The following is a 27,466-nucleotide window of genomic DNA, read 5'->3' as shown; positions in this document are numbered from 1 at the left end:
CCCCCCGCACTCCCCCCACCCATGGCTGATGCATATTTCCAATATGCAACCCTCAATCATGTCCACCCTGACCCATGTGTTCAAGCAGTTGTTTTTCTTATATGTTTCCTCTCCAGCAGTCCTTCCTCTGAATGTGGGTAGCGTTCTAAGTAATTTTATTCTAAGAATTTAATTCTAAGTACTTTTTATTAGTAATAGGTACTTTTATTATCTGAATTAATCAAAGCTTTTTTTCCCCCCTTCTTTTTAATCTTATCATTGTCCTAATCCAATTGAGGCTTCAATGGAAAAAAAAAACTACTGCTTTAATAGGGATTAATTAAAAGTCTCCTACTTGCAGTATGGTAACCACCCTAACTTTATTTTCCCTAAATTTTGCCTTATTTCCCTTTTGTGAAGTCTATTTTAAGGATTTTAGATTAAGATACTGATTAGGTACTGACCAGATTTTCTATTCATGGGGGACTTCTAACTGAAACTATATTCCTAATCTTATTTTATAAAATATTGCTTAGGAAGGGAACAGAGTGTGTTGGAGATAACAGGAGGGTGTCAGTAAGCTTCCACTCCTCTTCATGAAATATTTCTGGATGGTTGCTTTAGAATCTTGAAGATTAAGAAAGAGGAGGTTGGTTGCTACTATCTTTTCCCTTTCTTTTCCCTGCCTCCAATTTCTAGGGTTTTTTTTTTCTGTTTTAAATTCATCTATATATTTAAAACAAGATATATCATTTCTTTAACTTAGCTCCTTGTTCTAGACTTGCAGAACTTGCCTTCTATATTTGACTAGCTAAAGAGGAAGCCTGAAGTTGGAGTTAGAAAGACAGCCTTCCTAGGAGGCAAATCCTGCCTTTACCTTTGGAAGGGTAGCTGTTTGGCTTAGATTTAGACTTAGCTCTCAGACTGTAAGGTGTAGAATAGTTGTCAGTTTGCATTGGTGGGTGGAGTTCTTTCCTGGCTAGCCTACACCAACAAAATCTCAAATCTTTCCATTTGATCAGCATTTCTAATTCCTATTTATAAATTAGCAGCAACTCTTTGCCTACACAAAGTTAACTCATTAAACTTGAAGTATCAAATCCTGTAACTAGATGGACCTCTCTCTGTAGCAGACTTCCTTAATTTGGTGTTTGTGAATTTGTTTTTGTTTTTTTTTAACCCATACCTTCTGCCTTAAAATAGATGTTAAATTATCAGTTTCAAGGCAGAAAAGCTTAAGGACTAGGCAGTTGGAGTTGAGTGACTTGCCCAGGGTCACACAGCTAACTGGCTATCAGTCTTGTCAGTCAGCAAACATTTCTTAAGCCCTTAGCATGAACTAGGCTTTTTCAAAGATTATGTTTACAAATTATTCAACTGATTGCTTGACTTAAGGCTCACATCTATTCATCCATCCAGCCCTCTAAATCATTCATAGCTTGGATTTTAAATATCACATTTTTGCCATTTATTTTTGGAAGTTTATGAGTACATTTTCAACTTCTGCACTGTTCACTATTCCTAGAGTAGAAATCTGTTTGATTTTTCTTCACCACACTTCCCTGAATTTCATTTTATTTTGTAGTTGGCAGGTATTTATTCCAGCTAATTCTAGTTTACAACCAAACACCTAGCCACCTGGTTTCCATTTAAAGTAAAAAGTAAAGTAAATCTATTAAAAAAAGGTTTAGTTGTCTTTTAATTTACACTTAAAGTCCCACCTCAGCCATTTTACCTGTCTTCATTAATCATTAAATATTTTCAAGTAATCATAAAGATATTGGTACTTGTTATCTTCTTTTGGTACCTAAGCAGGAATATCAGACTTTGCCTTGCAAAGTCTTTTCAACCAAGCAAAGCTTTGCCAACCTGGAACATTCCATGTCTTTGCTGGGGCATCTTCTCTGGCTCTTCCCTAACTCCCTCTTCTCAGCTGATTTTCCTGACTTTTTAAAACCTTTACTAATTCCTCTTAATCCCAGTGCTTTTTTTTTTCTGTTAAATTTCCTGCTTGTGCTGATTTAGTTTACTTTGTATCTATTTATTTGCATGTTGTCTCCTTCCTTAGATTGGAAGCTCCTTGAGGGCAGGGTCTCTCTTTTGCTTTTTTTTGTATCTGTAGTACTTAGCCCAGTGCCTGGCACATAGTAAGCATTCATTAATGATTATTGATTAAGTTCTTTTCCTGCTGTCAAAACCAGAGAGATTGCCTTAATTATTTTTCTCCCCATCTCAGTTCTCCAGGATCCTTTAAGATAGATTTATATGTATCTATGATATATACTGGCAGATTGTGAAGGTTTTACTGTTTTTGTATATTTCTCTACTTCCTAGTCATTAGCTGGTTCCGCCTCCTCATATTGGTTGCATTTACTGCCTTTACTGATCTTACATCTCACTGCTACAATATAAGTCCTCTATGGGCAGGAACTGGTTATTTTTATTTTGGTTTTTGTCTTTGTATCTCATCTCCTACACAGTGCTTTGAGCATATTAAGCCCTTAAAATGCTTTTTGTTCTTGCTGTTAGTAGATCTTTTTAGTGCATTTATTGAAATTGATGACTATGCTACTGGGAAGGAGGGCAGGGAAAGGAATAAGCATTTATAATGTATATAGCATGTATTACTTGCTAAGCAGTGTGCTAAACACTTTACAAGTATCTCATTTGATCCTCATAACAATCCTGCCAAGTAGGTGCTATTATCCCTATTTTATAGTTGAGGAAACTGAGGCCAAGAGAGATTTAAGTGACTTGCCCAGGTTCATATAGCTAGTATCTGAGGTAAAAAAGTCTTCCTGCCTGCAGACCCATAACTCTATCTAATTTAACATCCAGCTGCTTAAACCAAAGTTTAATTTAAACTACATTTTACATTTCCACAGTTCCCCATGGAGTTCATTCTTCATGTCTTTTTATTGGAGATTGAAAGATCCACTGATAAACAGTTTTCAAACCTGCTTCTTCTGGTGGATGTCAAACTTTTTCTTTATAGAAACTGAGAGAAGTTCATGAGTACTAAAATATTTGAAAATTGTAAAGTTTTGGTAGCAAATTGACATTGTATATTAAGCCTAAAACTAGAATCAGTGTAACTGATGTTTCAGTTTTTGTTTTTTTCAAAAATAGGAATGACGATTGGCTTCAGAGATAATTTACTGGGCTTTTGTTCCCATTTGGGTCTACGTATCTATTAATATTGCCTTCTGAGAAAGCTTATCAGATCACTGGAGTGTTTTGCCTATTTAAATTCGATGTTTGACGTGTGAGCAGACCTAAAGGTCTGTGTTCTAGGCAGGATGGAGAACTTCTTTCTGATTTACTTCATACAGACACATCTTCTGCCTCTGAGGATGAGGGCTCTCTGAGACGACAAGCCGCTCTCTCTGCTGCCTTGCAACAGAGTTTACAGAATGCTGAGTCCTGGATCAACCGTTCAATTCAGGGGTCATCCACTTCTTCATCAGCGTCTTCCACACTGTCCCATGGCGAGGTCAAAGGAACCACTGTGTCACTAGCTGATGTGTTTGCCAATACTCGAATAGGTAGGAGCTGAATTTCCCTAAGAAACCAAATTGTGTTCTTTTTGGTTGTTTGACTGGCTGTTCCAGAGATTGGTTTGAGTTAGATTCTCTGGTTTTTCAAAATGATCCAAATATGTTGAGTCAAATAGAAGTTAGCCGCTGATGAGGAAAGTAAAGAAGCACTAGCTGTATAGTTGTTTGTGATGACTACTGGCTGTAATACTGGTCTATCGGATTGTTCACCTGAAGCCCTAGCTATTTCCATAGCAACATTCGAGCTGTGAGAGGCAATATCAGTCTTAATGTATAAGACTGTACAAACTTGTGAAGACTTGGACTCTTTCGTCTTTGTTGTAATTTTTTAAAACAACAAAATCAAACAAGAAAATGTTTTTCTGGGGGGATATATCAACAGAGCCTTTATTTCTCCCATAAAATTGGCCCTCATTGTTCTTGCTGCTATGATGTTACTCCACATTGGAGTACTCAGGCTAAGAATTTTGTGTTCTGTCTAAGTTGCTAAGTACTGCTGATTGCTACCATATGAAATAACAGTTTTTGTTTAGCTCTGCTTTAATGTTCTATGTTGTGTTTATTTGTGTGTTTAAGAAAATAAAATATGCATCCATGAAATTTATCTCAGGTTTTTATTTTTATTTTATTTTATTTTTGCTTAGTCTAATGCAAACTGATATGTGACCCATATTAGCATTAGGCAATGATTATTTCCTCCTTTCCTCCCATTGTTGATTATATATTTCTTTTGATCACATTGGTGCTTTTTTCTGTTATTCTGTATATATCTTTGTGAGTCTTTGGTTTCTTAACATAAAAAATTTGTAAAACTTTTCCATTCAACACTATAATTTTAAAAGAATTCCATAATGATCATGATCAACCAAGATGCAGTGTTCAAAACCCAGGCTAAGAACCACCAGAATATTTCATTTCTCACATCTCCTACTCCCCTTGAGCCATATGTCTGAATAGTAGGAATTTCATAGTATGGCCACAAGTTTGTGTGTTCCTCTACACTTTCTTCTACTTCCTGATTAGTGGATAAATAGAAAAAGTGTGGTAGCTTGGTAGAGTTTTTTGAAAATCATTATTTGCATATAATTTGATGACCTGGTAATGGATTTCAATTTAAAAAGTATTTTGTGTTACACATTTTCTCCCTTCTCTAGAGAATTTCTCTGCACCCCCTGATGTCACCACAACTACCTCCTCTTCTTCATCCTCTTCTTCAATTCGCCCAGCAAATATTGATCTGCCCCCCTCGGGGATAGTTAAAGGCATGCATAAAGGGTCTAACCGTTCCAGCCTTATGGACACAGCTGATGGTATGACTGCTTTTGGTGGCCACCCTTGGCCAGACAGGAGAAAGAAGTTCAACTAGTTTATTTTGGTGTCTTAGTGTCTCACTTATAATGAAAGTAATTGCAATTGTCTCCAGATTGCTAGCAACAAATGTTATTCTACTGTACTTTTTTATAACATTGTGAATATTTATAATTGCTTAGCATTTCCTATAAGATACTTTTGTTTTATTTTGTTTTGTTTTGTTTTTCACCTTTACCTTCCATCTTGAAGTCAATACTGTGTATTGGCTCCAAGGCAGAAGAGTGGCAAGGGTTGGTAATAGGGGTCAAGTGACTTGCCCAGGGTCACACAGCTGGGAAGTGTCTCAGGCCAGATTTGAACTTGGGTCCTCCCATCTCTAGGCCTGGCTCTCAATCCACTGAGCTACTACCCAGCTGCCAGTGACTAAGGAAAAATAATAGAGGTTCTTCAAGGAATCATTAGACTCCTGTTGCATTTGGGTAATACCTATGGTCCCTTTTTCAGAGTAATGTTTTTTAGTGCATAAAATAAAATGCATGAGATTACAATTATATTGAAGTATATTCTGTAGACAAGAAGACTTCAGATTAGATACTATCTGGTGGTAAGCCTAAAAACGATAGTAATTTCAAAGTAATTTCTAGTTATTATTGGAAACATTATTTAGAAGTCACCAACTATAATGCGATGTGAAAATATCCCAATTTCTTTTGGTTACAAAATCACAAATACTACTAATAGTATTATGGTTTGTTATATACATTCATTAATAAAATTTTAACATTTCAGCTAGTGGCTAGTAAAAATTAAAATGTAAAATTTTTCCCATCCAAGTTCATAGATCCCTTAAAATCAATCCTTAGACCCCTTAGGAGTCTTTAGACTTCAGGTTAAGAATCCCTAAGATAGAAAAAAATAGGAAGAAATTAAATATTATGATCATAAAACGTGTGTGTGTATGTGTGTGTGTGTGTGTATTTTTACATATACCCAATTGATGCTATTGAAATGAATTAAGATTTTGGAGAAAGGTCTGTATCATGAAAAATAGAAGTGTTTATAATGAGTAGTTATTATTTTCACAATTTAACCATAATTATTTTCTTTCCTCTAGGTGTCCCTGTCAATAGTAGAGTCTCTACAAAAATCCAGCAACTTCTGAATACTCTGAAACGGCCTAAAAGACCTCCCTTAAAGGAATATTTTGTAGATGATTCTGAAGAAATTGTAGAAGGTAGTAATAAGTCTGCCAAGCACAAATTATGAACTTTCTTTTTAAAAAAAGGATATCAGATCTGTTTTAAGAACTGATGATCTCAGTTGGGCGCACAGGGAATTGGGGGAGGGGGAACTAGGGATCAGGAAAGGCTTCATATAAAAGGTGTTTGAACTGAGTCTTTAAGTAAGAGATTCTAGAAGACAAACATGCATTCCAGGCATTCCTTGAGGGTGGCCAGGGCAAAAACACAGAGATAGGAGATGTGTCTCACATTTTAAAAAGGAACTAACTCTAGAACACTGAATTAACACCTAATATGCAAGTAAAACTAAGCATTTTTACATGTATCACCAAATTCTAATGAGGCTATGAAATTTGACTCCTTAAGTATTTAGACAGATATTTAATGCTATATCATCTTCCTTTGTTACTCAGTTTTCAGATACTTACCAAATACACTGTGTGCCTGAATTATTGTTATGTGCTCAAGAGGACACCGAAATCTACCTTCTGAGCCCAGAGAGCTTACAGTTAGATGGAAATGAAACATAGTTAATCAAAAAGCTAATTAATAAAACAAGCAGTAAATAATAATATCCAGATTTCTTAGTCATTTATTATATCTCACTATCATCAGATTTTTACTGAAAGCCTGCTATATTCAGGTTTTTCTGAAATCATCATTTCCTTTTTTTTCCTTAAACCTTTACTTTCTGTCTTTAATATTGATTCTCAGATAGAAGAGCCATAAGGCTAGGCAATTGGGGTTAAGAAACGTTTGTCCAGGGTCCCACAGTCCTGGATTCTGGGTCTGGCATTCTCTCCACTGTGCTGCCTAACTGTTCTCCTCCCCCACTTCATTCATTCATTCATTTTTTTTTTTAAACCCTTGGTTCCCAGAATCATTGATTCCAAGGCAGAAGAGTGGTAAAGGCTAGGCAGTGGGGGTTAAGTGACTTGCCCAGGAAGTTTCTGAGGCCAGATTTGAACCCAGGACCTCCTATCTCCATGCCTAGCTCTCAATCTACTGAGCTACCTAGTTAACCCCAGCCTTTCATCATTTCTTACAGCATCATAGTATTCCATCACATTCATAGACCGTGATTTATTCAGTCATTCCCCAATTGATGTGTTCCACTTCGGTTTGTGGTTCTTTTCTACCACAAAAAGAACTGCTATAAATATTTTTGAATCTGTGGTTCCTTTTCCCCACTTGGTTTGATCTCTTTTGGGGATAGTCATTGTAGGATAAAATGAGATGCAATACACTTTTGAGGGGCTTCATTCCTGATTTTATTTGGAAGGCATCTAACTTTTCCCCATTACAGATGATACTTGCTGATGATTTTAAATAAATGCTGTTTATTATTTTGAGGAAAGGCCCTTCTATCCCCTATACTTTCTTGTGTTTTCAATAGGAATGGATGTTGTATTTTGTCAAAGGCTTTTTCTGCATCTATTGAGATAATCATATGATTTCTGTTAGTTTGGTTGTTGATATGGTCAATTTTGTGGATAATTTTCCTAATATTAATCCTTACATTCCTGGTATAAATCTCACCTGATCATAGTGAATAATCTTTGTGATAACTTGTAGCCTTTTAGCTACTATTTTATTTAATATCTTTGCATCTATGTTGATTAAGGATATTGGTCTATAGTTTTCCTTCTCTGTTTTTGGTCTTCCTGGCTTGGGAATCAGTACCATATTTGTATCATAAAAAGAACTTGGTAAGACTCCTTTCCCTATTTTGTCAAATAGTTTGTAGAGTATAGGGAATAATTTATCCTTTTTATGATTGTTTTTTAATTAATTTAAAGTATTTTACTATGGTTACATGATTCGTGTTGTTTTCCTCTCCTCCTCACTCCCTCTCCTGTAGCCAATGAGCAATTCTACTGGGTTTTACATGTGTCATTGACCCAGACCTATTTCCATATTGTTAATATTTGTACTAGGGTGATTGTTTAGAGTCTACATCCCTAATCATACCCCCATCTAACCATATGATCAAGCAGTTGCTTTTCTTCTGTGTTTCTACTCCCATAATTCTTTCTCTGGATGTGGATAGCATTCTTTCTCATAAGTCTCTCAGCATTGCTCTGGATCTTTGCATTGGTACTAGCAGAGAAGTCCATTATATTCTATTGTGCCACAGTGTATCAGTCTCTGTGTACAATGTTCTCCTGGTTCTGCTCCTTTCACTCTGCATCGATTCCTGGAGGTTGTTTCAGTTCACATGGAATTCCTCCAGTTCATTATTCCTTTTAGCCCAATAGTATTCTATCACCAACAGATACCACAATTCCTGAATCGAAGGGCGTCCCTTCATTTTCGAATTTTTTGCCACCACAAAGAGCTTGGCTATAAATGTACAAGTAAATGTACAAAAAAATGTACAAGTCTTTTTCCCTATTATCTCGTTGGGGTACAAACCTAGAAGTGGCATGGCTGTATCAAAGGGCAGGCAGTCTTTTAAAGCCCTTTGGGCATAGTTTCAGGTTGCCTTCCAGAAAGGTTGGATTAATTCACAACTCCACCAGCAATACATTAGTGTTCCAATTTTGCCACAAACTCTCCAACATTTATTACTTTACTTTGCTGTCATATTAGCCAATCTGCTAGGTGTAAGGTGGTACCTCAGAGTTGTTTTGATTTGCATTTCTTTAATTATAAGAGATTTAGAACACTTTTCCATGTTCTTATTGATAGTTTTGATTTCTTTATCTGAAAATTGCCTATTCATTTCCCTTGCTAATTTATCGATTGGGAAATGGCTTGATTTTTTGTAAAATTGATTTAGCTCCTTATAAATTTGAGTAATTAGATTTTCATCAAAAGTTTTTGTTAAAGATATTTTCCTAATTTGTTGCTTCCCTTCTCATTTTGGCTACATTGTTTTTGTTTGTGCAAAAGCTTTTTAGTTTAATATAATCAAAATCATTTATTTTACATTTTGTAATATTCTCTATCTCTTGCTTTGTATTAAAATCTTTCCTTTCAACAGATAAAGTATTCTATGATCATCTAATTTACTTATAATTTCCTTCTTTATATTTAAGTCATTCACCCATTCTGAATTTATCTTGGTGTAGGGTGTGAGATGTTGATCTAAATCTAATCTCTCCCATACTGTGTTCTAATTTTCCCAGTTTTTGTCAGATAGTGGGTTCTTGTCCCAAAAGCAGGGGGCTTTGGGTTTATCATATACTAGCTTGCTGAGGATATTTACTCCAAGTCTATTCTATTGATCCTCCCTGCTGTGTCTTAGCCAGTACCACATTGTTTTGATGACCACTGCTTTATGGTACAGTTTATGATGTGGTACTGCTAGGCCCCCTCCTTCACACTTTTTTTTTTTTTTTCATTATTTCCTTTGATATTCTTGATCTTTTGTTCTTTCAAATGAACTTTGTTATATAGATCTTTCTAATTCAGTAAAAAAGTTTCTTGGTAGTTTGATAGGTATGGCACTAAAGAAGTAAATTAATTTGGGTAGGATTGTCATTTTTATTATGTTAGCTGCCTGTCTTTGGAATCAGTACCATATTTGTGTCATAAAAGGAATTTGGTAGAACTCCTTCTTTGGTTATTTGGTCAATATTTTGTATAGTATTGGGATTAGTTGTTCTTTAAATGTTGGATAGAATTCACTTGTGAATTCATCTGGCCCTGGGGATTTTTTCTTAGGGAGTTCTTTGATAGTTTGTTTAATTTCTTTTTCTGATATGGGATTATTTAAGTATATTGTTTCTTCTTCTATTAATCTAGTCTATATATATAAAACCTAATATCTTTATATATATATAACATATATATATATGTATTTCCTTCTATATTAATTTTATTTTGTTACAGGGCTAGGCAATGGGGGTTAAGTGACTTGTCCAGGGTCACACAACTAGGAAGTGTCTGAGGCCAGATTTGAACTCAGGACCTCCTGTCTCTAGGCCTGGTTCTGAATCCATTGAGCCATCCAGCTGCCCCCTGCAATTTATATTTTTGTAAATATTCATTCATTTCACCCAGATTGCCATATAATTAGGCAAAATGGTTCTTAATAATTACCTTAATTTCCTCTTTTAGAGGTGAGGTCACCCTTTTCATTCATAATAATGTTGATTTAGTTCTCTTTTTTTTTCTTAATTAGATTAACCAATACTTTATTTTATTTGTTTTTTTTTTCCCAAAATAACAGCTCTTAGTCTTATTAGTTCAATAGTTTTTACTTTCCATTTTATTAATTTTGTCCTTGATTTTTTGGATTTCCAATTTGGTGTTTATTTGAGGGTTATTAGTTTGTTCTTCTTCTAGGTTTTGTTTTTTTGGTTTTTTTGCATGCCCGGTTGCTTAGTCTCTTCTTTCTCTTTTTTATTAATATAGGCACTCGGGAATATAAATTTTCCCCTGAATACTGCTTTTGCAGTATCCCAAAAATTTTGATATGTTGTTGCTCATTGTCATTCTCTTCAATGAAATCATTAATTGTTTCTATGATTTGTTCTTTAACCGACCAATTTTTGGAGAATCAGATTATTTAATTTCCAATTAGTTTTTTTATTTGCCTCTCCATGTAGCCTTACTAGTTATAATTTTTATTCCATTATGATGTAGAAAAGTTGCATTTATTATTTCTGCTGTTCTACATTTGTTTACAATGTTTTTAAACTCTAATACATGGTCAGTCTTTGTGAATGTACCATGTGCTGCTGAAAAGGTGTATTTCTTTTTATCCCTATTTATTTTTCTCCATATACCTATTAACTCTTAATTTTTCTAAGATTTCATTCGCATCTCTTACTTCTCTCTTATTTTTGGTTTGATTTATCTAGATCTGATAGAGGAATGTTGAGGTCTCCCACTAGTATAGTTTTACTTTCTATTTCCTCCTTAAGCTCCAATAGTTTCTCCTTTAAAAATCTGGATGCTATACCATTTGGTGTATACATGTTGAGTATTGATATTTCTTCATTGTCTATATTACCTTTTGTCAGGATGTAATTACCTTCCTTATCTCTTTAAATCAGAACTATTTTGACTTTCACTTTGTCAAATATCATGATTGCAACTCTTGTCTTCATTTTCTCAGTTGATGCCCAATAAATTCTGTTCTAGCCTCTTACCTTCCCTGTGTGTCTACCTGCCTCATGGGTGTTTCTTATAGACAACATATGGTAGGATTTTGGTTTTTAATCCACTCTGCTATCTGCTTCTATTTTATGGGTGAGTTCATCCCATTCACATTCAGAGTTTTGATTACTGCCTATGTATTCCAAATCATTTTGATTTCCTTTTTTAGTTATGCACTTCTTTCACTATTTCCTTCTACACCATTGTTTTGCTTTTCATCAGTCCAACTTATTTTTCTTAACTTCCCACTCCCTCCCTTTTTTCTTTTTTTCTTTTTTAGAAAAATTTTCCATGCTTGCATGATTCATTTTCTTACTTTTTCCCTTATCCTCCTTTATCCCCCTCCCCCCAATAGCCAACATGAATTTCCACTAGTTTTAACATGTGTTCGAGTCTACATCCCCAATCATGTCCACATCAACCCATGCGTTCAAGCAGTTGTTTTTCTTCTGTTTCCACTTCTGTAGTTCTTCCTCTGAATGTGGGTAGCGTTCTTTTCTATAAATCCTTCAGAATTATCCTGGGTCATTGCATTGCTGCTAGTATTGAAGTCCATTACATTCAATTTTACCACAGTGTATCAGTCTCTGTGTACAATGTTCTTCTGGCTTTGCTCCTTTCACTGTGCATCAATTCCTGGAGGTCATTCCAGTTCACATGGAATTCCTCCAGTTTATTATTAATTTGAACACAGTTGTATTCCATCACCAGCATATACTACAATTTGTTCAGCCATTTCTCAATTGAAGAGCATCCCCTCGTTTTCCAGTTTTTTACCACCACAAAAAGCGCGGCTATAGATATTTTTGTACAAGTCTTTTTATCTATGATCTCTTTGGGGTACAAACCCAACAATGGTATGGTTGGATCAAAGGGCAGGCAGTCTTTTAGAGCTTTTTGGGCATAGTTCCAGATTTCAGCATCTATTGAGATAATTGTGATTTTTGTTTGTTAGCTTGTTGAAATAGTCTAATGTTGAACCATCTTTGCATTCCTGGCATAAATCCCACTTGATCATGATGGATAACCCTCTTGATCACTTGCTGAAGTCTTTCTTTTGCTAGTATTCTATTTTAAGATTTTTGCATCTATGTTCATTAGGGAGATTGGTCTGTAGTTTTCTTTCTCTGTTTTTGATCTACCTGGCTTTGGAATCAGTACTATATTTGTGTCTCAAAAGGAATTTTGTAGGACTCCTTCTTTGCTTATTATAACAAGTAATTTGTTATATGAGGAAATATCAGTACTCAACATGTATGCACCAAACGGTATAGCATGCAAATTTCTAAAGGAGAAGCTAGTGGAACTCAAGGACGAAATAGATAGCAAAGCTATACTGGTGGGGGACCTCAACCTTCCCCTATCAGATCTAGATAAATCAAACCAAAAAGTAAATAAGAAAGAGCTAAGAGAGGTAAATGAAATCCTAGAAAAATTAGAGTTAATGGATATATGAAGAAAAATAAATAGGGACAAAAAGGAGTACACCTTCTTTTCAACAGCATATGGAACATTCACAAAGATAGACCATGTAATAGTGCATAGAAACATGGCAAACAAATGCAAAAAAGCAGAAATAATAAATGCAACCATATCAGATCATAATGCAAAAAAGCAGTTATTAGTAAGAATATATGGAGAGACAAACCAAAAACTAATCAGAAATTAAATAATATGATTCTCCAAAATAATTTAGCGAAAGAACAAATCATAGAAACAATTAATAATTTCATTGAAGACAATGAGAATGATGAGACTTCTTACCAAAACCTATGGGATGCAGCCAAAGCAGTTCTAATGGGAAAATTTATATCCTTGAGTGCATATATTAACAAATTAGGGAGGGCAGAGATTAATGAATTGAGCATACAACTTAAAAAACTAGAAAATGAACAAATTAAAAATCCCCAGATGAAAGCTAAATTAGAAATACTAAAAATCAAAGGAGAAATTAATAAAATCAAAAGTAAAAGAACTATTGAATTAATAAATATGAGTAGAAGCTGGTATTTTGAAAAAACAGATAAAATAGACAAAGTACTGGTAAATCTAATAAAAAAAAAAAGGAAAGAAGAAAACCAAATTAACAGTATCAAAGATGAAAAGGGAGACCTCATCTCTAATGAAGAGGAAATTAAGGCAATCACTAAAAACTATTTGCCCAATTATATGGCAATAAATATAGCAATCTAGGTGATATGGATGAATATTTAAAAAAATATAAATTGCCTAGATTAACAGCAGAAGAAATATAATACTTAAATAATCCAATATCAGAAAAAGAAATTTAACAAGCCATCTAAGGACTCCCTAAGACAAAATCACCAGGGCCTGATGGATTCACAAGTGAATTCTATCAAACATTCAAAGAGCAACTAATCCCAATACTATACAAATTATTTGATATAATAACCACTCCCTCCCTTCTTATTCCCCTCTTATTTCTCTTTAAGGTCTATTAATCGCCACCCCCCCCCCAACTTTCTCTCCCTTTTAATACTCCCTGCTCCACTTCCCCCCTTCAGCTCTCAACTTCCTTGTAGGGTAAGATAGAGTTTTATACCCCAATAGATTTGGCTGTTTTTCCCTATCAGAACTGATTCCGCTCAGAGTAAGTTTTAAGTATTACCTATCACCACTCTCTTCCTCCTCTTCTTATAATAGTATTCTCTCCCCTCAACCACCATGAGCCTATTTTTCTTCTTCCTTCAAGTTTCACTTAGTACCATCCTCTTTTTTTTGTTCCCCCCATTTTTTACACATCATCTTGAACAACTTAATACCACAACTCTGCCTATGAATAATTCTTCTATCTACTATGATAATGAAAACAATTTTTAACAGTTATAAATATTATTTTTACATATAGAAATGTAAACAATTTGACCTTACTGAAGCCCTTAAAATTTTTCCCTTTCTTTCTTGCTTACCTTTTCATATTTCTCTTGAATTTTGTATTTGGACATCAGATTTTCTGTTTAGTTCTGGTCTTTTCTTTAGGAATGCTTGGAAATCTTCTGTTTTGTTAAATGCCCATACTTTCCCTGAAAGTATATAGTCAGTTTTGATGGGTAGGTGATTCTTGGTTGTAGACCCAATTCTTTTGCCTTCCTGAATATCACATTCCTAGCCTTGCGGTCCTTTAGTGTGGAGTCTGCCAGATCCTGTGTAATCCTAACTGAGGCTCCTTGATATCTGAATTGTCTCTTTCTGGCCACTTGCAATATTTTCTCATTGGCCTGGAAGCTCTTGAATTTGGCTATAACAATCCTGGGGGTTTTCTTTTGGGGATTTAATGTAGGGGGCAATCTATGGATTCTTTCAATGTCGATTTTGCCCTCTTTGAGAATATCAGGGCAGTTTTCTTTGAGAATTTCTTGTAATATGATGTCAAGGCTTCTTTTATTCCTAGGCTTTCAGGTAGACCAATAATTCTCAAATGTCTCTCCTGGGTCTGTTTTCCAGGTCAGTCATCTTTTCAATGAGATATTTCATGTTTCATTCTATTTTTTCCATCTTTTGATTTTGCTTTATTAATTCTTGCTCTTGTGAGATCATTAGCTTCTACTTTCCCAATTCTAGTCTTTAGAGACTGCTTTTCAGCTATGATCTTTTGATTTTCCTTTTCAGTTTGGTCTATCCTGCTTTTCATGCTTACTGCAGGTCAATTCTGATCTCCAATTTACTTATTACTTAATTTGATTTCTGTGCCTCTTTTTCCATATGGGCTTTTGTCTTTTAAACTGTTTTCTTTTTGTATTACTTTGATTTCTTTTTCCCACTTTTCTTCCCATTTTTCTTCTATCTTTCTTATTTGTTTCTTGAACTCCCTTTTGAGTTCCTCAAGAGCTTGCGACCAGTTTCCATTTTTTTTTTGAAAGTTTGGATGTGTTTGCTTGTTTGCTACTCTCTGCTGTTGCTTCTTTATTTTACTCTTTTTATCCATAGAAATTATCAGGGTCAAGAAAGTTTTTTTGTTTTGCTTTGTTTTGGTTTTTTTGCTGCTGCTTTTTCCTTTGGCACTAGTGGATTGAGGTTCCTGCATGTTGATTGTTTTCTTAGCTTCTGTCTTGCAGGGCTTTGCCTTTGTAGTGTCTTCCCTTCCCAGTCAGGAGCCCAAGTGAAGACAGGTTATGTGATGTTCTTCGTGTAAGGTGTTTTAAAGTTTTTTGCTCTTGGGCTTTTTTCCCAGCCCCTGATGCTTTGGCTGTGTACAGCCCTGTCTCTGTCCAAGCTCCACATTACATTGGCCAGGCTTTATGTTCTTCAGCCTCGGGTGTCAAGTCTCACTACCAAGGCCTTGCACTGCCCTCAGGGATAAGTCTGTGATGCTTTCAGCCAGCCCCCGAGAATTTAGAGATTGCCAGGGCTCTCGCTCTGAGTCTGGCATGGTAGATGATGTATGTGATGATCAGCTTGCCCTTTGATAAGTGAAGTCTCCCTTATAGCTTGAGAATCCCTAAACACTATCTACTTTTAAGGCTGCGTCCTATGGGAGAGCCTCTTTATTCATCCAATTTTGATTTCTGTCCTTCTGAGATGCTTTGTAATGATTGGTTGGAAGGAGATTCAGAAGGTTCCTGCTACTAAGCCTCCGTCTAACCTCCACCTCGAGGTCATTTTGTTGATCAGAGTTACTAAGTCTTTCAGAGTTGATTAACTTTACAATATTGTCATTAATGTATAAATTCTTTTTCCTGGTTCTACTCAGTTTTTTCTGAAATCTTTCCCTTCAATATTTCTTACATCATTATAATATTCCATCCATTCATAGACCATCAGTTGTTTAGCCCCAACTGATGGAGGGCAGTTTCTAGTTCTTTTTGACCACAAAAAAAGATTTGCTGATGAATATTTAGTACCTATAAGTTCTTTTCCATTTGCTTTGATCTCTTTGGGGATAGACCTCGTAGTGGAATTGCTTGGTCAGAAAGCATACACAGTTTAATCGCTCTTTGGGTCTAGTTCCAAATTGCTTTCCAGGATGGGTCAAACTAGTTTATACCTCCACTAATAGTGCATTAGTGTACAGTCTCCATTTTCTCACAGCCTCTTTTGTCATTTTCACTTCCTTTTTGTCACTTTTGTTACTTTTCTTTTTTGTCATCTTATCCAATATGATAAGTTTGAGGTAGCATCTTAGGGTTGTTTTAACTTTTATTACTCTAATTAATAATTCAGAGCACTTTTTAAAATGTTTATTAATAAGTTGAAGTTCTTCCTCTGAAAACTGTATTCATATCCTTTGACCATTTATGAATTGATTTTTTATCATAAAAACTAAAGTACATAATTCAGAGGAATAGTTTTTTCTTGTAAATTTGTCTCAGCTCCCTGTGGTATCTTAAAAATGAGAACTTTATCAGAGAAACTTGTTGCAAAGATTTTTCCCCCCATTTTCCTTGTTTTCTTTTAATTTTATCTCTTATGTTTTGTTTGTTTTGCTTGTGCAAAATGTTTTAATTTTATGTAATTAGAATTATCTCTTTTACTTGCTGTGAACCTCTTGATCTTGTTTATTGATCATGATATTTCATTGCTCATTATTATTGAAAAGGTTTTGGCCAAAGGCTTCCAGACTTTTTACTTCATCTGCCATGCTTGGAATTGTTGTGAGAAAGATTTATTTAGCAATTTATGTAGCATTAGTGTTGGACCTAGCAGGAAGGGCTGGAGGATTCCAAGATGGAATGAAGGAGCAGGAAGTAGGGCTTGTGCTCTGAGAGAGACTCCATTAGTGGTTGGCGCAAACTTTTGCTAGCCCTGGGAGATCTCAGAGTTAAGGAGACCCTGCATCCAGATTCCCTGGGATCCTGAGTGGTGGAGGCTTTCAGCAAGTGGACAAGACCTGCAGAGCTGCACCAAGTGGAGAAGGGGTTTGGGATCTGGTGGACAGCATCTCAAGGTCACTCTCTACCTGGGTACCTTGGATCACCTTGGCTCTTGGCATCCTGTGATCATCTTTGGATTACTGCGAGAACCCTCAAAGCCACCCTCAGGCCCTTTAGCTGTGCTGGCCAAACCTGGCTGGAACCAGGTTTGAAGCAGCCTTCCCAATGATTCCAATACTGTTCCTTTGGGCTCTGCCTGGCTTAGGTCAATTAGATAAGAGAAGTCAAGTCCTCCCCTTGCCCTGTGGTTTTACCTTTAGGTTTTCAAGTGCAGAATCCCCTATCCCATCTTTATTTAGTTACTCACAATTAAACTGTTAAAAACCTTTACCTTGCCTGCTGGTTCCATAGACCCTGGCTTAGTGGTAAGCGGGGTGACCGTTGGCCCAACTGCCATTTCCGACAGTTAACAACATTATGCAGTCCCTCTCATCTCCATATTCTAGGATCCCTGGCTTCAACATTCAGCTCAAATCCTACTTACTACCTGAAGCATTTCCTGTTCCTTCTCTTTCCCCCATGCCCTTTATAATGCCCCTCCTCAAAGAACTATTCTGAAATTTTTATGTATTTAGTTTGTATGGCTTAGTATGTGTGTCATCTCCCTCAGTAAAGTGTTATTAGATCCTTGAGAAAAGAGATTATTTTATTGTGTGTATGCTTACCAGTTGATGATATAATTGTTCATGATAACTTCCTTCCGTGATAAGTCATCTAAAATAAACTGAATGTCTTCATAGCGAAATAAATAAATTAGGCCTGCTTTGAAATATAATATCTATTGCCATAGTGTCTTGCCACTCAATAGACACTCCATAAATATTGAAATTGAATTGAACCTCTAAAATGAATTTAGAACCAAGTTAATGCAAACAGTATATTTTAATGCAAACATCCAAAAGTAGTAAGTTATGTATCACTTGCAAGTTTTCAAGTAATAGTTCCAAAACCACCTGTTCATAGATCTTACCTTTATAAATGCCAGTTCAAGTACTAATTGAATTAGCTATTTTTTTAAAAGATTCTTCTAACTCATATTTCATGAGAAAGGAAAAATTCAGTTGCAAATGACCTTAAAGTTATGAGTAGTATGGTTCTTTCATATTTCCTTTTAATTTAATATTGTTTCCTCTGTATAGTACCTCAGCCAGACCCAAACCAGCCCAAACCAGAAGGACGTCAGATGACTCCTGTGAAGGGAGAGCCATTAGGAGTCATCTGTAACTGGCCACCTGCTCTAGAATCAGCACTACAACGGTGGGGGACCACTCAAGCCAAATGCCCTTGTCTAACTGCACTTGATGTCACCGGGAAGCCAGTTTATACTCTAACATATGGTGAGCTTAAGAGATTCCAGTTCCTACTTTTTCTCCTCCTTCTGGGGTATAATAAGATACATGAGCTTGTTAGCAAAAAAGACAGGTCTTCCAGAATTATATATGGTAGAAGATTTGCAAGAAAAAATACGTTTTTAGCTTGATATTCAATAATTACTGACTTTGGTATTTCAGCAGCTCTTTCAAATTAGATAATTGGCTGTTCAGTGCTAAGTATATTGTCAAGTGTTTCCATTTTCCACAGTAGTGGTTGAAGGCCTGCCAATATTTAAAAACTCTACAGAGACTTGGTAGCATGGGAGGAAAAATTTCCTAATGGCTAGTGTCCTGAGCATGAGAAAGAATATATAAAGGTAGAAATGCAACACAGATAAAATTCTGATAAAATAGTTAACTTAAAGGAATTTTTGCTTCTTTTTCATTCATTTTTACTACAAATAGTATACATCTAAAGCTCTAAACTAACATTATTTGCAATAGGAAAAAAACTAGAAGCTTTCCCAGTAAATTCAGGATAAAAACAAGAATACTTCCTTTTCCCACTGTTATTTGACATTTAAAAGTCTAGTGATATCAATATAATCAGATTAAAGACTGAACATTAGTAAGGAGATAAAATTATCCCTATTTGATATCTCTTAAAACTCCAGAAAATCGGCAAAGATACTAATCGAAGCCGTTTCTAGCTTTGGTAAAGTAAGAAAATACAAAGCCAATGCATAGAAATAAACAGCAAGAAGGATATAATTAAAAGGGACATCTAAGTCAAAATAATCATAAAATACATGAAAATATCTGGAAGTCAGTCTACCAAAATCCTTGAAATTTATAAAAATGCAATTACAGAGCACTCTAAAGAATAAAATAATTTTTTTAGAGGTCATTTCTAGCTATCCTCTCCCCCACTGTTGCAATAATCCTTCCATTGTGACAAAGAAAGGCAGTTAGATAAAACCTCCCAACAGATGAACTGGCCTTTATTTTTTATTAAAAGAGATTGAAAATTAATATGATATGAAAAAAATTATTGCAATAAAATTAGCATTTAAAAAAATTCAGACATACTTCTAATGGACTGAGGTCCTTTCCTTCAAGTAGAGTCTTATTGGACAGATAAAAATTGTACATGAGAAATAATAGAGACAATGATACTTGTAAATCATGAAGCTCCACATTTTTATCAGAAACTTTGGTACCAATTTGGAACCATAAGTTCCATGAAGGAAGGGGCTTTTTTGGTTTTGTTACTATATAGCATCTAGAATACTGCCTGGCAGACCAAATACATTTTTGTTTGATTGAATTGAACGATGCTAAAATTTGTTTTATCGTCCCATCTCCAGCCTATGCAGTGCTTCCACGAGAGTGTTGCCATGGCTTTTTTCAATGTGAAAACTGCATTGTTTGAGCCCCAGAGATGAGCTTGGCCTATATAGTCCATTGTAAAATTGTCTTTTCCTTTCCAGGAAAATTATGGAGCAGAAGCCTCAAGTTGGCCTACACGCTGCTTAATAAACTGGGGACAAAAAATGAGCCAGTATTAAAACCTGGAGACAGGGTAATTTTCAAAATGTCTGCGTTTTTGTTTCTTTCTTTAAAACAAGAGAAATGTTGGTGGAGTCATGGAAGGGACAGTGATATTTTTTTGAAAAACAGTATCAATAGAGAGTTTACTTTTCAGAAAAAGAAAATTTGTCATGTTGAGCTTTCTGTTACTACTTTTTAGAATCATGAAAACTGTTTGCAGCCAATCTTCTCCTACACATAATTCAGTAGTGTAATTGTAGTGTTCATAGATTAAAGGGAAATGATGACCTTTTACTTAAGCCAATTTTTTTTTTTTTTTGCTTCTTGTGTCCATCTCCTTCGTTGCTAATCAGTTAAGTGTTAGGCAACCAGACCAATAAAGAAGGGAGAACCAAAGTCTTTCTCACAGCCTAACTACTTTCAAACAGAACTTTGATACTTATTTATACTAGGAGAAATAGCAATTAGACTACCATTTTATTTTTAGTAAGACCCAAAAACCTTTGTCAATTTCCTATTGGCTTTTTTTTCTGTTTTATGTATTGCTTCGTAAGAAAAGCCAAATTAAAAATGTTCCATACACCCTTGTATTAAAAACGTCTTATTTTAACTTGGATATTTGTTGAATTTAAGGTGGTTTAAAAGGGTATTAATTTCTTGGCAGCTAGATATAAGTTTCTCTTAATGTGATGAGAGAGATTTGAGAAAAAAAATCTGTGCCTAGAAAAACCCAGGTCTGTAACTCTACTTCAGTGATCCACAGGGTGATCACTGAATTCTCAGAAGGTATTTTTTTCCAGTAGAATGGACTTTTTTCTATAGGAGAGAGTAGGTCATTGCTATTAAACTTTTTATAAAATTGTCATGTGCTGTTACTATCAGTGTCTATTAATGCTTAACATTAAGAACAGTTTTGACATTTAGCCTATCTTGGGAACAGGATCAGAAAAAAACAATTTCATTACTGTCCATCAAAATTGCCACTTCTGTAATCATAGGAAGGACAGAATGCTTCCAAGTATTTTGCTATGTTATTTTTGTTAGCTCAGTTTTCTCCAGAATAAGAGGTTACTATTTATATTTGAATATTTGCATTATAAGCAATCTGATACTGTAAAGTGTGTTGTTGAGAACTTTACCTTTGTTTTCCTTCTAATTAAATGTCCTCATGAATTTTAGGTGGCCCTGGTCTATCCCAACAATGACCCTGTCATGTTCACGGTAGCTTTTTATGGATGTCTCCTAGCAGAAGTAATCCCTGTACCCATAGAGGTGCCGCTTACTAGAAAGGTAATATTGTCAAAGCTAAAAGGCATGATGGTATGATAGGAGATAGCAAAATGTTAACATTTATTTTGAAGAGTACATTTTTTAGTTTTTTTGAGAGCAAAGTACTTACTCTCTGACAGTTTTCTTGAGACTTCCCTCTTACTGACAGGTTATGGAAACAAATTTTCCATAAATACATAGGTCAATAGATATAGAGCAGTAGGAGAACTTTTTGGTGCTCTTTCCATCCCTTGTCTTGTAATTGGGTGTGCTGAGGCTCATGGAAGTTAAAGAGATTTGTCCAAAGTTGTGCACAGAGTGAGTTGTAGGGGAAAGTTTTGAATGTAAGTCTTCTGACTGGAAATCCAACACATAGAGGATGAGCCTTGGGTCATATGTGTTTATAAGCTAAATGAAAGGAAAATCAGTGCTATTCCTTTCCTGCACCTCTGAGTCATCAAAGTATCCTGAGATACACTGGACTTTTTCAGTAATAATAGTAACTACTACTAATTACTAGTATTTATATAGCATTTGAAGGTTTGCAAAATACTTTATATAAGTCCCATGCAGGGAATTACAGTTCATTAAAAAAAATTTTTTTTGAACCCTTATCTTCGGTCTTAGAATCAATTTTGAGTATTGGCTTCAAGGCAGAAGAGTGGGAAGGGTTAGGAAGTGTCTGAGACCAGATTTGAACCCAGGACCTCCTGTCTCTGGGCCTGACTCTCAATCCACTGAGTCACCCAGCTGTCCCCTGTTTTAATTTTTTTGTATCTTCTCTTTTTCTTAAATTCAGAGATATTTTATTTTCCCAGTTACGTTTTTCACATTTACAAAAATAATAATTTTCAACATACATTTTCCAAAATTATAAGAGCCAAATCATCTCCTTCTCTCCCCCCACTCAGAGATGGTAAGCAATTTGATCTGGGCCATACGTGTATTATCATATAAAACACACTTCCACACAAATCTTTTTAAACCCTTACCTTTGATACTAATTATTGGTTCCAAGGCAGATAGATGACTAGTAAGGACTTGGAATTAAGTGGCTTGCCCAGGATCACACAGCTAGGAAATGGCTGAGCCCAGGACCTCCCATCTCCAGGACTATCCACTGAACCATCTAGCTGCCCCACTCAGTTATTATTTGATTAATATCTTGCTATCCTGAGCAACCAGCACAATTCCCAGCATTTAACAAATACTTATAGATTGGTTAATTTACTGGGATGTTGGGAGAAACTAGTCCTTTAGTGAGCAGATCTAGCATTTATCTCAAGTCATATTGAAAGAGCATCATTTTTGATCCATGAATAAATGGGAACATTGGCAAAATTAGGATTAATTTTCACTAATGTGGAACAGTTTGGTTTAAATGTTTAATTTGTTACCCAGAAGATAGTATTTTCTAACTGTGTAAGAAGGTTGTTGTCCTAAAATTCTAAGCCAAGGACAGATTCTAGTATATATTCATACTATAAGCACCCAAGTGACACAGAATTACCATGGGTTGGATTTTTAAAAAGTATATCATCATTTCTTGTTTCTCTGACGGTGATGCTGTTATTCCCTCCACAGGATGCTGGAGGACAGCAGATTGGCTTCTTGCTGGGAAGTTGTGGTGTGACATTAGCTCTCACCAGTGAAGTTTGTTTGAAGGGACTTCCAAAAACTCAGAATGGGGAAATTGTACAGTTTAAAGGTGAATAGGAAAACTCACTTGTTTTCAGAAAGTCAGTTTCACAATTTTAAGATGGCAGAAGCAGAGCTAAATATGTATGTCTGAAAAGATTTGAGACTTTTCCTTAAGAAGTGATTATAGTAGGGGGCAGCTGGGTAGCTCAGTGGATTGAGAGCCAGGCCTAGAGACAGGAGGTCCTAGGTTCAAATCTGGCCTCAGGCACTTCCCAGCTGTGTGACCCTGGGCAAGTCACTTGACCCCCATTGCCTACCCTTACCACTCTTCTGCCTTGGAGCCAATACACAGGATCGACTCCAAGACAGAAGGTAAGGGTTTTAAAAATAATAATAATAATAAAAAATAAAAAAAAGAAGTGATTATAGTAGCCAAAAATCCAATATTAGTACTTCAGGTTGCATTGAGAAAGGAGTATTCTGAAATGATAAAGTACTGCATCTGGTGAATTTTATTCATTTTAGGGAATCATAGTCTAAGGAAAGAGATTGAGAATTGGAGAGTCAGACTGTATAAGATAGTGATGATTAACCTTAAGGTTATGCCATATAAGGATTGAATCAAAAAGTAAAGATATTTAGCCCAGAGAAGAAAAGGCTTAGGGAAGAAAAGAGAAACATTTTAAAGTTTTTGATAAGCTATCATGTAAAATGGGGATGGAAGTTGTCTTACTTGTCACGGAAGATGGGGCCATGAACAGTAGACACAAGTTTCAGAGGAGCAAGAAAACTTTCTCCACTCATACAACTTCCTCATCAGTTCAGGCCTACTTCACCTCCTTTCTAGATTACTGCTTTAGTCTCTTCTTTGATATCCCTGTCACAAGCCTCTCACCTTCTGACATGACATGATTTTCCATAACAGCAAATCTGAATATGTGATTCCCCTATTCAGTCAATTCCATAGGTTTCCTATTGCCTCTAGGACAGAATAAATTATCTTTAAGCCCCATTTCATAAGAGTCCCTCTTTTCCTGTATGAAACAACTCAAGCACTCTCTTCCACATGAAGCCTCTCCTGAACCTCGCAGCTGCCAGGGCCCACTGCCCTTCCTCCCTTCCTCCCCAACCTTGTATTTAGCTACTTTGTATGTATTTTGCTTACTCCCTTTTTATTTATGCTATATATGTGTACACATGTCCTTGTCTACTCCATTAAAATATCAGATCCTTATGAAAAGATTATGTTTCATTCTTTGTACTTGGATCACAACAATGCCTGGCACTGCTAAGTACTTAATAAATATTTGTTGATTGATTGATCCATGCTGTCCAGAAATTGAATAGGCTGCCATGGAAAGTAGTGAATTTCCCTTTCCTGGAGCTCTCAGCAAAGCTAGGATGCCCAGTTATGTAGTACACTGTATGAAGAATTTTTATTTATATAGTTATGTATCAGCCACACTAGATGACTTTCTCAGGTTCCTTCCAGCTCTTCTGTTCTGTGATGATAGATAATAATGTCAGCCATAAGTTAAAATAGCATTAAAAGGTAACAAAATGCAAATTAAATGTCATAGAAAATGTTGGTCCTTAATTCCAAAATTAAAACGTACCCTTCCTTCCTTTAAGACAATAAACTACAAAAAATGGGGCATTCCATGTATTGTCAGTTGCAGTAATTATAATTAGATGATTTAACTTAATGTTTTTTTGGGGAAGGTCCTGGGCAAGAGGGATAGTTATTCAAAAGTGACTGTTGGATCAATACAAAATAGATCATAAAATTTATTGTAGGAAAAAGAACACATTCCAATGTTATTACGTTGTCTGAAATAGCTAGGGGCTTCATGGTTCTAATACCTTCTGATTCATTCAAATTTATGTCATAATAAAAAAATTATCTATGTAACATGTATTGACATTGGGTATGATGTTAGGTCATATCATATCACATGCAGTATTCCATTTGAAAGTTCTATTTCTCAGAATAGTAAAATGTTTGTCAATTTTCAGCAATAAGAACAAGGCTTCCAGGCTCACTAGAAGTAAAAAACACCCCAAAATATTTTGGGAGAGTGTGCTTATCATCTAATGAACGTTCCCAGATCTTATAGACTTAGCTCGACTTCTTTCTGACAACAGTTTTGAAATAACATTCAATATTAAAAAATTATGAGTTTAATCAGTAGAAATTACCTTTTGTCACCCTTCAGAATGCCTGTCTTTGTATTGTCTTGCTTTGACAAACATGTTTTCTTCATAGTAACAGTTAGCAGCCATTTAAAAATTTGTTCGTCTACTTATGAATAGCTGGGTTAATCCATCTTCAAAAAGCCTACTGTCACAAGCACATGTATGTAACCACTGCTGCCCCATAATGAAACCATATCAAAATTAGCCTAATATTAGTCAGTATTAACTGGCAGAGTCAGCCTTTACTAAATTTGTATCAGTTTAACAGGTAAGAATCTGGATTTAATTCAAATTAATTACAACGCGGGGGAGGAGGAGGGAAGAGATCTAGATTTGCAAAGAAATCCAGTCAAGAAATCCATCTTTTCCTATCAACCAAAACTGCTAATTGCTTTCTTTGGATTTGATTTAGGTTGGCCCCGTCTCAAGTGGGTGGTAACAGATTCCAAATATCTTTCCAAATCACCTAAAGACTGGCAGCCACACATCTCACCTGCTGGCATAGAACCTGCCTACATAGAGGTAAATTCTAAAATAGGTTCAGAAATGTTACCAAACTTTCTACTATCACTATGAATAAACATCCAAAAATAACTCATTTTGTAGGAGTCTCAATATTAGAAGTTGCTGTTTTCCACTTCTGTGTCCAATTTCCATCTAACTGAAATGAAAAAGGGTCTGTTGAAGCCCTTCTTCCCTTCTTCCTCTTGGTGATAGAAACCACTAATCCACCTCCACCCTCCCAGCTGAGGGACATGGAATTTATATGCCGAAGTCCACAGTGGCAGTCATCCAGCCCATGATGAGCCTCAGGGAAATAGTTAGGCTTTGGGGAGAAGTAGTGAGCAAAAAGGAGGTGGTTCTACTGTTTCTAATTGTTTAGAAAGAGCAACCAAGAAGCAAACTAAAGGAGAGAAATCTATATAGTATAGAGAAAATGTTTAGAATGAGAGGGCCTGAGTTCAAATCCTGCCCTGGTAACTCATTGCTCACTATCTCTGTGACTTTACAGTCACAAGTCTTAACTTAAGCTCTTCAGGCCATAAGCTTTCTCATTTGTATCAAGGGGAAGGGGAGGAAGGGGACTGAGTGAAATGGCTTCTAAGTGAAAAAGTAATTGGAATGAGAGAATATTAGGGTACAGATGGTGAACAGATGCTGACAGAATTTAATGTGGAAGTTCAACAGCAAACATTTAAATGCCAGGCACTGTGCTAAGCACTAGGGAACAAAGAAAGGCCAAAGACAGTTCCTGTCCTGAGGGAGCTCCCAGTCTAATGGGGAAACCAACGAGCTGTAGACTCGTAGGAGTGAGCTCCTGAAGCAGTCCAGTCACTTCTCTGGACCTTAGGCTGTTCATCTATAAACTAAGAACATCGGACTAGATGGCATCTAAGAGTAACTGCTCATGCCACCAACCACAGGGATTCCATGGTTGCCTTGTTTTCCAAAAACCACATTCCATATCTTGATGGATATTTACATTGAACTGAAAAATCGAGGTCTGCTTGTAGGAATCTTGTAGTTGTTCGTGTCTCACTTTTAATCAAAAATCGACTCCTATGGCTTTACAGACTTCTGAGTTAGAAATCACTCTTTAATTCTGCCTTGGTGTTTTTGTTTTTCTTTTCAGTACAAGACAAGCAAGGAAGGGAGTGTCATGGGAGTCACAGTGTCCCGGATTGCCATGCTGTCTCACTGCCAAGCCCTGTCACAGGCCTGCAACTATTCTGAAGGTAAGCTCTCATTCCACTGCTGCCCCCCATTGTATTACTTTCAGATGCATTCATGTTATCACAGAAGTGTTCAGTAAGGCTCCTCTGAATGGCCACATTTAGAGTACAATAATCATAATTTGAGCAGCTTCACTGTTATACCCATTCTTGTCTTGATTCACATGGTGGTTTTGTTTTTCTGGATATGCGATAGTTTAGAACAGTGATGAGCAAACTACAGCCCGAGGGCCAGATGTGGCCCCCTGAAATGTTCTATCTGGCTTCGAGACATTATTCCTAATCTGATGAATACAATGAGTAGGATACAATACAATGAAACTTCCAAAGAGTTGCCTTAGAAACAGACTGACAGATGAGCATTTCTTTTCCTTTGACACCTGTTTAAAAAGTTTGCCCATCACTGGTTTAGAAGATAAGCCTAATTCTGGATGAGCCAAATTCAAATAATTTTGAGAGATTTAGTGAAGCAAAAAGAAAAGTTTTTAGCTTAATTCTCCTTATGACTGCATGACAGCTTGGCCTACACCCTCAGTAAGAAGCCACTGCACTTGTAAGTTTGGTGGGAGAGTCATAGAACCTTAACTGAATCAAAATATAAGAAAGATTCAGTAATAGGTAGAGAGAAGTTTTGTGGAGGTTGTTTGGGTCATGTGGACAGACAGATACCAGATT

General features: G+C 35.9%; 1 protein-coding gene across 1 annotated transcript in view; it reads left to right on the top strand.

Annotated features, from left to right (window-relative positions):
* Positions 1-27,466, top strand: part of DIP2B (disco interacting protein 2 homolog B) — a 241,974-nt gene that overhangs the window by 150,335 nt on the left and 64,173 nt on the right. Inside the window, exons 4-12 of the mRNA XM_044679259.1 lie at positions 3,312-3,524; positions 4,691-4,846; positions 5,962-6,081; positions 18,228-18,425; positions 19,892-19,983; positions 21,132-21,242; positions 22,806-22,929; positions 25,471-25,580; positions 26,692-26,794. Coding sequence (XP_044535194.1) covers positions 3,312-3,524; positions 4,691-4,846; positions 5,962-6,081; positions 18,228-18,425; positions 19,892-19,983; positions 21,132-21,242; positions 22,806-22,929; positions 25,471-25,580; positions 26,692-26,794 — 1,227 coding nt within the window. The remainder of the gene's footprint in view (positions 1-3,311; positions 3,525-4,690; positions 4,847-5,961; positions 6,082-18,227; positions 18,426-19,891; positions 19,984-21,131; positions 21,243-22,805; positions 22,930-25,470; positions 25,581-26,691; positions 26,795-27,466) is intronic.

The sequence above is a fragment of the Gracilinanus agilis genome, chromosome 5, assembly GCF_016433145.1.
Source record: "Gracilinanus agilis isolate LMUSP501 chromosome 5, AgileGrace, whole genome shotgun sequence".
NCBI lineage: Eukaryota > Metazoa > Chordata > Mammalia > Didelphimorphia > Didelphidae > Gracilinanus > Gracilinanus agilis.
This window is presented reverse-complemented; position numbering and strand designations above follow the sequence as displayed.